This window comes from Nannospalax galili, unplaced genomic scaffold (genome assembly GCF_000622305.1).
Source record: "Nannospalax galili isolate Female #2095 unplaced genomic scaffold, S.galili_v1.0 scaffold3440, whole genome shotgun sequence".
In the NCBI taxonomy this organism is placed as follows: domain Eukaryota; kingdom Metazoa; phylum Chordata; class Mammalia; order Rodentia; family Spalacidae; genus Nannospalax; species Nannospalax galili.
The window spans coordinates 89,421-100,253 of record NW_008345691.1 but is presented as its reverse complement, the minus strand read 5'-3'; the positions used below and the strand labels follow the sequence as shown (position 1 = coordinate 100,253).

The window sequence follows — 10,833 nt, the reverse complement described above, 5'->3', positions numbered from 1 at the left end:
TAATGCGCTGAAGATATAAGAGAAACGTAAAATGTTTAGCCTTGGGCTATGACTCAGACCCTGAGGAGGATGTCAGAGGGGTGGAGCTGGGGTGTGGGGGACTCATGATATCCTGCCAGACAGGGAGGCTGGATTCCTTCCTAGGTTGGCAAAATTCAAAGGAGGTCTTTGGAAGGATCCCTGGTGACATTTCCAGAAAGAATATCAGGATCTGTGTCAGCAAACCCTGGTCGTCACCTCACAGGTGGTGAACGAGGGGTCAGTGTGTAACCAGCAGTCTTTAGAATGGAGGCTGGATTCCCCATCAGGGACACACAGTCTTCTCACCAGCACCCCTTCGGGTGTGGCAAGCCATTTCTCAGCTCATGTTTCTGTGTTTGCTGAAATTCTTGTCAATAACCAGAGCCCTTGGTTGCCCAGCATCCCAGACCTGTGTAGAGATCCCAGCTGAGGCTCTGCTGACCTCTGGGCCCATCAGGGCATCCCCCTGCCATCTCTCTGAACCCCAAACTCTGAGGCATTTGGATAGTCCTCTGCTCCTTTCCTGCGGCCCTTCCTCCTTCAACACTCAGCACACTGGATCCCAGGAGGCTGCTCCCTGCCCTCCACACCCACCACACGGGCCTGGATTTTGAGAGAATGTGATTGAGATCTGGAACTGCAGGAGGGCAGAGGACGTGTGTCCTTCTAGCTTAGCCTTTATCTGCACTGCAAATAACTAGACAGGTGCAGAGCTTATGCCACAACAAGAGACTGGCTGAAAAAACAGACACAGAGAAAGGAAATGTAGAGGAACACACCAGTCCTCCCCTGAAGGGGTGCATGCGTCCTGGGGTCTGACTTTGGGTAAGAAAGAAGGACAGTCTGCCAGGAGGAATGCTGGCAATTCGCTCTGGGCCGCTGGTGGATGATGGTGACCACAGGTTGTGGCCGTGCATCTACATACCCTAACCTTTGAGTACCCAAAACCTTTTCTGTAGCCACCTCAGGCCGTAGGCATCATGAACCTCTTCCCCTTCCTTTCCATGTCAACTAGAGGTCCAGGAAGCGCTGTTAGAATGGTAGTCTAAAACCGTGCAGTTTACTGCATTTGGCTTCAAACCAAGGATCTATCAATTTACAATGCTGTAATCACCAGGCAATCACAATGCTTTAGTCATCAGGTCCACTGAGCTATAAAGGCGGTGCTGATGAGGTCAGGGAGCTGATGAGGTCAGGGAGCGCCCACTGCTCTTAGCACACGCCCCTCTCCTTCGTCTCCAGAGAGAGCACTGGCTTTCCTCTCTGCCTCACAGGCTGTTTTTTCAGAAGAACAAGAAATACTTTTTGGTGAGCATTTCTAGCCAGGGCTGTGGCTTCAGTGTGGTGGAGGCTAGCTCTCTGTGGGAAGGTGGTTGGAAGTGGTGAATCATGTCCCTAGGTGGGGCTTTATTGTCCCTGAGTACCATGGCCCAGAACTTTCTTGCACATGGAGATTCTCCGTCCGCTCCCCAGAGGAGTGATTTCTTGGTCAGCTCACTTATTTCATCTGAGGAAGCAGCTGCGTTACCTCCAGATCAGCGAATGAAGAAGCCCTCCTGAGTGGATGTCCTTCCCAGGGAAGGAAGCCCTTTCCCCCAGACGTCTTGATGACAGCCAGGGCATCTTCAAAGGTGTTTTCATCTCTCTGAAGGGTCATGTGTGGTACATATCCAGGGCTTTAAAATTCTGGTTCACTGAATGAATGAATGAATGAATGAATGAATGAATGAATGAACAGACAACACTTTCGGTCTTCTGGATTACAGGAGTGAGCCCGATAGCTCTGCTCCTGCTGTCCTTACTTGAGTCCACTGCAGTCATCTTGGAGTCACCATGTCCCTGGTCTCCATCCTGAAGAGCCTTCTTACAGTCTGTGTCTTCACCATCCCACCTGTCAGCTTTGTGGGTAAGAGTAACAGGCACCCCCTTCCTTCAGGATGGGAAGGGGAGGTGGGCAGGCGAGTCCTTCAGAGATGGCACTGTCAACTACACAAGCCTCCAGGGATCCATCTGGCCGCTCATGGCTCCTTAAGTCTTAGGACTCTGACTATTGGAAACACCAGCTGTAATGCTCTGGGATCGCTTTTGAACGATGTTTATTTCCTCCTTCAGAGAGCTACACTTGTGTGAACTCTACGTGCGTTAATAGAGAGTGCACTCCTACCCTGGGTGTATGTGAAACCTCACGAGGCTGCTTCAGCCGAGTGCAGGAATTTAGAATGCCAGGTAAGGTGCTCTTTACTGACTCTCGCATTTCCAGTTTATCCTTGCCTTCTTCCAGGAGGGGTCTGGGAGTGTGGAAGGTGGGAGGTGGTGGGTGTGGGGCTTCATGACAGATGCAGTGCCTCCAGGGATAGATCTGGTGATCTGGTTTCTATACAGACATCACTGGGGCCGCTGTGGAGTGACTGCACACATTTCTGACTGTGTGAGTTACACTTGCATCATGTGCGTTGCAAGTGCACTGGATACCGTTTTGTTCATTTATTTATTGAATTTTACATTTTTGCATAGTCAGCAGGATGGACATCCTCTTAGCTCCTGAAAGAGACGATTGTAGAGGGACCCTCTCGGGGAAGTGGGAAAGTACAGACAGAGGGGAAGTCAGGCCTGAATTCTCCAGCGCTGGCTGCTTCGTGCTCTTTATGAATTAGGACATTTTCTTGGGGGTTGGTTTTTTGCAGCTGTGTTCTCGAACACCATCACAACTCAGCAGAAAGGCTGCGCTGCAGACGCGTGCACTGACCTGGCGTTCTCGGTGACACTGGATTTCTGGATGTTTAGATACGAACAGCGATGCTGCCAAGCTGAGCAGTGCAACAAACCAGTCTCATCGTGTGAGTGAGGCCGCCTCTGCCCCTCACCGCCCCGCTCCAGGCTTCCGGTCTCCTCTCCTGGGCGGGCTCTGTGCTGCTGGGATGCAGCTGTGCTGCTTGCCTTCCCCTCCCCTGATGCTCTCATTTGGCAAGGTCAGGGTTTGACACACGCCCCTTCCTGCTGGGTGGCAGGGACTGGTCTTGGGGCTTTTGTCTGAGGATGAGTGTGAATGCTCTCCTTTCAGGAGGAGTTTTTTTTTTTTTTTTTTTTTTTTTTTTTTTTTTTTTTTTTTTGAGATGTTATATTTCTCAGGCTGATCTTGAATGCCTGGACTCAAGGAATCCTCCTGCCTCAGCCTCTCAGTAGAAGTAGCTGGGACGATAGGTGTGTCTGCCTTACCTGGCTAATTCTTCACCCATTAAAACAGCATGTGGTTAAGAACGTAGATTAGCTCCTCTCCCATGGTCTAGGAGTTTCTTTCCAGGGCAGAGAGCAGGGTGAGCAGGCAAAGCTGACCCCGCATCTCTGAGATTCTTCCATTGCACCTGCCTCCAACACCTGCCTCCCAGGCCTGAGCCCGTGTCATCCTAGCGGCTGGCTTTTAATAGAATTGAGAAAGGACTGTGATGGTGGGCGAGGGCCGGGTGGTGATGTTGTCAACCACGTGTTCTGCCCGTGCCTAGGATTAAAACTTTTCTCTTCCCCTTCAGTGTCTCAGCCGTCTTCACAAGCCAATGGTGTTCAGTGTCCTACCTGCTACAATGACCAAGACATGTCATGTGACCCAGCTCCCCTGAACTGCACAGGGGCAGAGACAGAGTGCATCATTTTTATGGGCAAAGGTTTGAATATTTCCTCAAACATATTGATGTTCATATGGTGAAGGGTCCAGTGTACCAGATGCATCTCACTACACACATAGCTAATTGTGTCACAACAGCAGCTGGAAGGAGCAAACATTTATCATTTCTCAGAACACGTGGGTCTGTAGTCTGAGAACAGCCCCGCCAGTGGTTCTGAGCCCCAGGGCGTCTCACGGGGGCTGTGCGCAGCTGTCAGCAGGGGTCGTGGTCCATCACATGGAGGATCTACTTCCCAGCTCACTCATGGATTAGTTTGGGTCTCAATTCCTTTTCCTGTGGCCTCTTCATAGGCTACCTCATGAAGCGTCCTCATGACGTATCAGCTAGCTTACCTCAGGACAAGTTATGAGAGACAGAAAGACATAGGTTGATTAGTGGAGCTGTAGATTTTAATACTTTCATCTTAGAAGTGACACATAGTTTCTGTTTGTGTCCTGTTAGTCACATAGACCAACTCTGATGTGCTATGGGTGGAAACAACACCAGAGGACCTCTGCCAGCAGGTGGGTGTGAGTGGAGGTCATCTTAAAAATCTTATCTGCACATAGAGAAAGGGACGGTGAGGTACAAAGTGATCGGTACTCCTTCAGGGTTTGGAGGGAGCGGCAGCTGAAGAGAAGAACGTAACTGTTCCCCGTGGAAGAGTCAGGTTTGGGCACCTGTATTGCTGTGACGTCCTGGAATGCGACCTTGGCGCACTGGCAACAGGCGGGTGATGGCACTTCATTTCTGGGTGTCACCACCAGTACCATTGTTATGGTAACCAAAGCCCACAATTAAACACTTGAGTTTTGCTTTGTGTCACTTTCAATTTAGTAAAAGATTTATGATTTTTTTGAGCAAGAGAAAATTATATATTTGTTGAAAGGTCTGTATACCATTTGGATAGGAACTTGAGAGACAACTGTAGGATTTTTCTTTCCTGACTGCAGTTAGTGGGAGGCACTAGGTGCTCATTTTTGATTAACATGTAAAAACTGTCATGGAATGAGTGAGGTGTTTTAGGAGGTAATTGAATGATGAGTTTAAGAACTCAATAGGATTGGAGGCGAGTTCTGCCTTTGCTTTTGAAAGAATTTTGAGGGAGGTGCTGGGACAAACAGGGAAAGAGTCTTTTGCCCAGACAAGTTGAGATGAATGAGGAAAATGGAATATCACACAGGCTGGGGGAGCTTTGACGTCATCAACAGTGGCAAGGTCTTCTTCCTCAGTTTACCATGGGAAATGTAGACATATAATGGGATTTTAGTTATTTTCCTAGGGAACCCAGAGCCTTTGGAAGAGGGGATCTTACTTTGAGGGGGATGTACAATATTCTTCTTAAGGGAGTCTAGGTACTGAAGAAGACAGGTACCACAGAGGGTTTTGACCAACCCTGAGGTCCTGCATCCAGCCCCCTCCATGCCTGTATCATTTCTCCTCGTGAGTTAGAGAACCCAAAGTTAGCCTGTGTCTGACATGAGGGTTCTTTTAAGCTTTCTTCTATGCTGGGGCGACAGTGGGGACAGAGGACACTAGACCGGTCTCTGCATGGAGCTGGAGCTGGAGCTGTGTTTGTGTTTCTCACTCAGAGGTCATGGATTCTGTCTGTCCTGAGCAGTTTCCTTTCCCAATGGATGTGGGTGAGGAGGGGACGCAGAGGATGGAGACTGACCCTGGGTCTTTCTCTTGGCAGCTTTTGGAAACTATCCTCAGTCAGTGCTGTTTGGAAAGGGCTGTGCTACTGAAACTGCTTGCAACCTGAATATGAGCGCCTTTGATACCTTAAAAATCCAGACCTTGTGCACCAGTGGGAGCCCTCCACGCACATCTGTCTCTGCAGTAACACCTAGTCTGTTCCTGCTGCCAAGTCTTGCTTTGATTGTTCAGGCACCAGGAATCCTGTGATCCTATGCACCAGAAAACATCAACATCTGGACAGTCTCCCCCCACCACGCCCCACCCCGCATCAGCCAGTGATTGGCTGTTGGTTGAAAACTCTGATCTATTTTCTAGGAGCTCCTGAAGTCCTTGATGGTGTCTCAGAGACCTGGTGATCCTTCTCGCCTTCCCCCATACCCTGAGCCAGGTTCTGGAACATTCTGCATTTCTGATTATTAATTTCCACTCTTAATTCCTAACTGCCTATTTCTGTGGAAAAAAAGCCGGAAAAGACGAGCCAGTGACAGGAAGGTCTGGGCATGGTGGTGCGGGGCTGTAATTCCAACAGGGATGCTACGCCAGAGGCTTGCTGTGTTTTTGAGGCCTGTATGGGGTACATAGTAAGAACCAGGCCATCCAGGACCACATAGCAAGACTCAGCCTCAAAAATTAATATTGAATAAAAGAAATAAAAACTAATGCTGGGGACAGGGTCACAACAGTAAAGTTCGCAACAGTAAAGTTCTTGTCTTCTAAACACAAGGATCTGAGTTCAATTCTCAGAACGCATGTAAAAGTAACCCAGTAAGGTGGTATGTGCTTGTAATTTCAGTGTTGAGGGGCAGGAAATAGGCAGATCCCTGGGATTTACTGTGCTGGACAGTTTAGCCTAGTTAGCAAGTTCCAGGCCAGTGAGAGCCTTGTCTTAAAAATAATTCATATGAGTAACTTCCCAGCTGTCTGGAAAACCCTGTTTCCTTGTGGTCGTCCACCAACCCTGGCTCTTACAGTCTTTCTGCCCCTCTTCCACAATGGTCCCTGAGCCCTGGGAGGCAGAGGTTTAAATAGGAGTCTGTCCAGGGACATACTCTGCAGTCTCTTGTTCTCTACATTTTGGCCAGTTGTGACTCTCTGTGTTAATCACAATCTGTTGCATGAAGAAGTTTCACTGGTGAGAGATGAGAGATGCACTGATATTCTCTCTGCCCCTGTTCTGCTGTGTTCCCTGAGTCTCAGGTGCAGATAGACATTGCATTATAGATGTGTCACTTAGGGCTGGGCACCTGACAGACACTTATTCTTTATGTTTGACCAGTTGTGGAATTTTGTAATAGTCTCCACCTGTTGCAAAAAGAAGCTTCTTTGATGAGTGGTGAGAGATAAAAAAAAACCAAGAAAAAAAAAGAAAAATAACATACTTGGACCAGTGAGAAGGCTCAGTGGATAAAGGCACTCGCCACCAACAACCTGAGTACCTGAATTCTATCCCTGAGAGTTCTGTCTCATGCAGATTGTCCTCTGAACTACTCACATGTGCTCTGACACATGTGTACTCACATAAATACACACACACACACACTCAACCAAACTGTTATTTATCTCTCCTTTCTCCCCCTGTATAGTCCTCCCTATTCCTTCCCCAGTTGACATAGCCCCCATTTTTCCCATTTCCTCCTTGATAACACCTGTCTCCTACTATGCCCTCTCTCAGGCTCCTTCTTTCCCTTTACCCCATGGCTCCTTGCTATTTTCCTGGCACCTGAAATTCTTGGCACAGAATTTATAGATCCACAGTATCATAAATCCCAGCTTTCTTACCTCATTTGAAGCAGGGAGAGGTAACTGCTTTGATTCCTTAGCAAGAAGAAAAATCTAAAACATTGGATTTGCGATGTAAAAACAGGGTACATATACCTAAGGATCTGGAGGTAGGACCAGAAGCAAGAGAGAACATACATGTTTCTGAGTCTGTGTTACTTCACTTGTTATAACAGTTTCTAGTTCAATCTATTTACCTGAAAATTTCATGACTTTGTTTTTCTTTACTGCTGAGAACTCCGTAGTGCCAGTGTACCACATTTTCATCATCAGGTCATTGGTTGACAGACATTTAAGTTTTTTTCATTTCCTAGCTATCATGAAAACAGTAGCAACAAGCATGGCTGAACACGTATCTCTGTAGTAGGATACAGAGTCCTTTGCGTATATACCAAGGAGTGGTATAACTGGGTCAAATGGTAGAGTTATTTTTAGTTTTTTTAAGGGTTTTGCACACTGGGGCTGGAGAGATGGTTCAGCCATCTCTCATCAGGAGAAGTGGAATTTGAGGGAGTTATCACAAGAGCCTTTCTGTAATGAACTCTGGACATTGATGAATGGGGATCAGGGAAGGAGCTTGTCCTCCTGTGGTTTCTTTACTGTGCTGGGTCAATTTAGTGTCAACTTGACACACCTGGGTTGAGGGAGCCTCAATTGGGGAGTTGCCTCCATTGGACTGGCCTGTGGCCATGTCTGTGGGGGCATCTTGTTTTGCACACTGGGGCTGGAGAGATGGTTCAGCCATCTCTCATCAGGAGAAGTGGAATTTGAGGGAGTTATTACAAGAGCCTTTCTGTAATGAACTCTGGACATTGATGAATGGGGATCAGGGGAGGAGCTTGTCCTCCTGTGGTTTCTTTACTGTGTTGGGTCAATTTAGTGTCAACTTGACACACCTGGGTTGAGGGAGCCTCAATTGGGGAGTTGCCTCCATTGGACTGGCCTGTAGCCATGTCTGTGGGGGCATCTTCTTGATTGTTGAGTGATGTGGGAAGGCTCAGCCCACTGTGGGTGATGCCACCCCTGGGCAGGTGGGCCCATAAGAAAGCAGGTTGAGCAGGGGCCAGAGGAGCAAGCCAGTAAGCAGCATTCCTCCATGGTCTGTGCTCTAGCTCCTATCTCCAGGTTCCTGCCCTGAGTTCCTATCTTGGGCTCCCTGATGAATTGTGACCTGGGAGATGTAAGACAAATAAACCCTTTTCTCCCCAAATTGGTAGTGGTCAGAGTATTTTGTCACAGCAATAGAGAAAGAAACTAGAACAGAAATTGGTACCAGAGAGTGGAGCATTGTGACAGACCTGACCTTGGTGTTTTTAGGAGGATTGTGGAAGCATTTGGAACTTTGGACTGGAAAAGCCATTGAATGGTTAGAGTTTGTTGCTGTGGAGCTTGGAATATTTACACTGAAAGAATTGTGGATAATGGAGGCCTGACTTGTGACGCTTCAAAGGGAAGCAGAGACTATCAGGGCTGTTTGTGTGATATTTTGAATTGAGAATCTATGGATTCTGGTCGGCTGGGGCTGAAGAATCGGCTGTGATTAAGAAGAGACCAGAACCTGAAGTGAAACCTTTGCTTTACTGGAACAGTTAATACTGATTAAGCAGGACTTGGTAATGTGTAAGAGTCCCCTACATAGTTCTGCTGTTGAAAGCGGGAAGTGGTCACAGAGAGCAGCTGAAGCTTGGCACTCTGAGAGGCCAGGAAAGGCCATAGGTGAAAGTGCAGGTTCAGTTGCAGTTAAGACCCCAGGATTGAAGGGGTCATGGAGAGAATCTGAGGCTTTGCACCCCAAGAGGCAAGAAGAGGCCGTTGGTGAAGGTGTAGCCTCGGTTTCAGTGGAGACTCCAGCTTTTCGAAGATGCCGGGACCATGGGACGACCACCAAGGACAGCAGTAGGTATGTAATGGAGCCAACCTGGGTCTGCAAGACAAACTGTGTGTGCTGTGGATGTCAGAGTCAGAGAAGTGGAGCTGCCAGAACCCTTTGGAGCCGAGAAGATCGTGAGTGAATCCCATATGTCCAGCCTTGAGCTACTTTGCTGGACTTTGGTTTTGCTTAGATGTGCCCAATTCTTCCCTTTGAAATAAGACAGTATTTGTTTCGGATTTTACAGAAGCCCACTACTTTGCTGGACTTAGGTTTTGCTTAGGTGTGCCCGATTCTTCCCTTTGAAATAAGATAGTACTTGTTTAGGATTTTACAGGAGCCCCCAGTTAGGAGACTTTTAAAAGAGACTGAACTTTTAAGTGTTCGGATTTTTTAAGGACTGTGGGGTGTTTAAGGTTGTACTATGTTATGTTGTGATAGTAATGTTAACATCATGTCTTGGGGACAAGAAATGAAAAGGTTGTGGTTTAATAGCGATGTGTTCTGTGTGCCAAGTTGGCAAGGAGTTAAATTGTGCTGGATAGCGTTAATGTCAAGTTGACACACCTGGGTTGAGGGAGCCCCCATTGGGGAATTGCCTTCATTGGACTGGCCTGTGGCATATCTGTGGGGCATCTTCTTCATTACTGAGTGATCTGGGAGGGCCCAGCCCACTGTGGGTGGTGTCACTCCTGGGCAGGTGGGCCTGTGTTGTATAAGAAAGCAGGCCGAGCAAGGGCCAGGGGAACAAATCACAGTGATCCTCCATCTGAGCCTATGCTCCAGCTCCTGCCTGCAAGTTCTTGCCCTGAGTTCCTACCTTGGGCTCCCTGATGAACTGTGACCTGGGAGATATAAGACAGATAAACCCTTTCCTCCCCAAGTTGGTAGTAGTCAGAGTGTTTTGTCACAGCAATGGAGAAACAAGCTAAGAACATCTGGGCCGCCCTGCTCCTCCCCCTCTGCACACAGACAGACCATGCTGGCCGCCCTCTGGTCCCTGTCTCCACTCCTGGCTCCTCCTTGGAGGGTGTGCTCCCACAATAAAGGCTTAGTGTTCCCTCAGCCAGTCCTGACCGTCTGTCTAGATGATACATGCAACTCCAGCCACGAAGCTCCTTGGTGCCTGTGACTCTTGCTTCCTCTCCAGCAAACCCATGTCTGACACCAGAACCTTCTACCCCTTCTCTGTGGCCACTATGTCCTCCTCTGAACAAAGGAGTCAGGCTTTGAACTTGTGAAGATCTAGGCGCCTCTCTTCTTGGGTGACAATACTCACCTGCTCCCTCTTCTCCCCTGTCTCTGCTGCCCACAGGCTCAGATGTGTCCCTTCAGTGTGTTGTGGGGGGAAGTTGGAGGGGAGGGAAAGTTGATAGATTTGATAAAGATGCATTATATGCACGTGAGAGTCTCAAACAATAAAAATGTATTCAAATGTACAAGGAAGGACACAAAGTGTGAGAGGAGAAACACACAGGTAGGAGCAGAGAAAAGCCACCTCGAGACCCAGAGGGTGTGTGGGTGTGGGGGTGTCAGAACCAGAGGGGACTGGGACAAAGTTGCGTTAAGGAACATCTCCATCTCGTGGGTTCCTGGTGTAACTGATAGTTAAGCCACGTCGGCCTTCCATTCTGCCACTTCTCCATCCATTCTTAGCAGGCCTCTCTCTGGCTCTGGTGGAGACTCAGCAGTGCCTCTGAGCAGCTCAGACCCTTGAGTCCATGTGGGTGGGACGCCCGAGGCTCAGTCTGAGGATGTTCACAGTGGCAGAGGCCTGCCGGGGTCTTTGGGGTGATGGCTGTG

The 10,833-nt window shown here is 48.4% G+C and overlaps 1 protein-coding gene across 1 annotated transcript; it reads left to right on the top strand.

Moving 5' to 3' along the window:
• Positions 1-1,275: 1,275 nt before the first annotated feature.
• On the top strand, positions 1,276-6,041 carry LOC108491269 (protein RoBo-1-like). The gene is made up of 6 exons (XM_017800276.2): positions 1,276-1,329; positions 1,788-1,927; positions 2,134-2,247; positions 2,706-2,858; positions 3,549-3,680; positions 5,377-6,041. The coding sequence occupies exons 2-6, from the start codon at positions 1,855-1,857 to the stop codon at positions 5,586-5,588; spliced, it is 684 nt and encodes a 227-aa protein (XP_017655765.1). The 5' UTR covers positions 1,276-1,329; positions 1,788-1,854; the 3' UTR covers positions 5,589-6,041.
• Positions 6,042-10,833: the final 4,792 nt, after the last annotated feature.

Excerpts from the sequence above, each read along its gene's own strand:
- LOC108491269 (XM_017800276.2), top strand. The coding sequence starts at position 1,855 with ATGTCCCTGGTCTCCATCCTGAAGAGCCTTCTTACAGTCTGTGTCTTC. Across the intron at positions 1,928-2,133 it reads CCCACCTGTCAGCTTTGTGG|AGAGCTACACTTGTGTGAAC; the intron begins GTAAGAGTAACA and ends TTCCTCCTTCAG. Across the intron at positions 2,248-2,705 it reads GCAGGAATTTAGAATGCCAG|CTGTGTTCTCGAACACCATC; the intron begins GTAAGGTGCTCT and ends GGTTTTTTGCAG.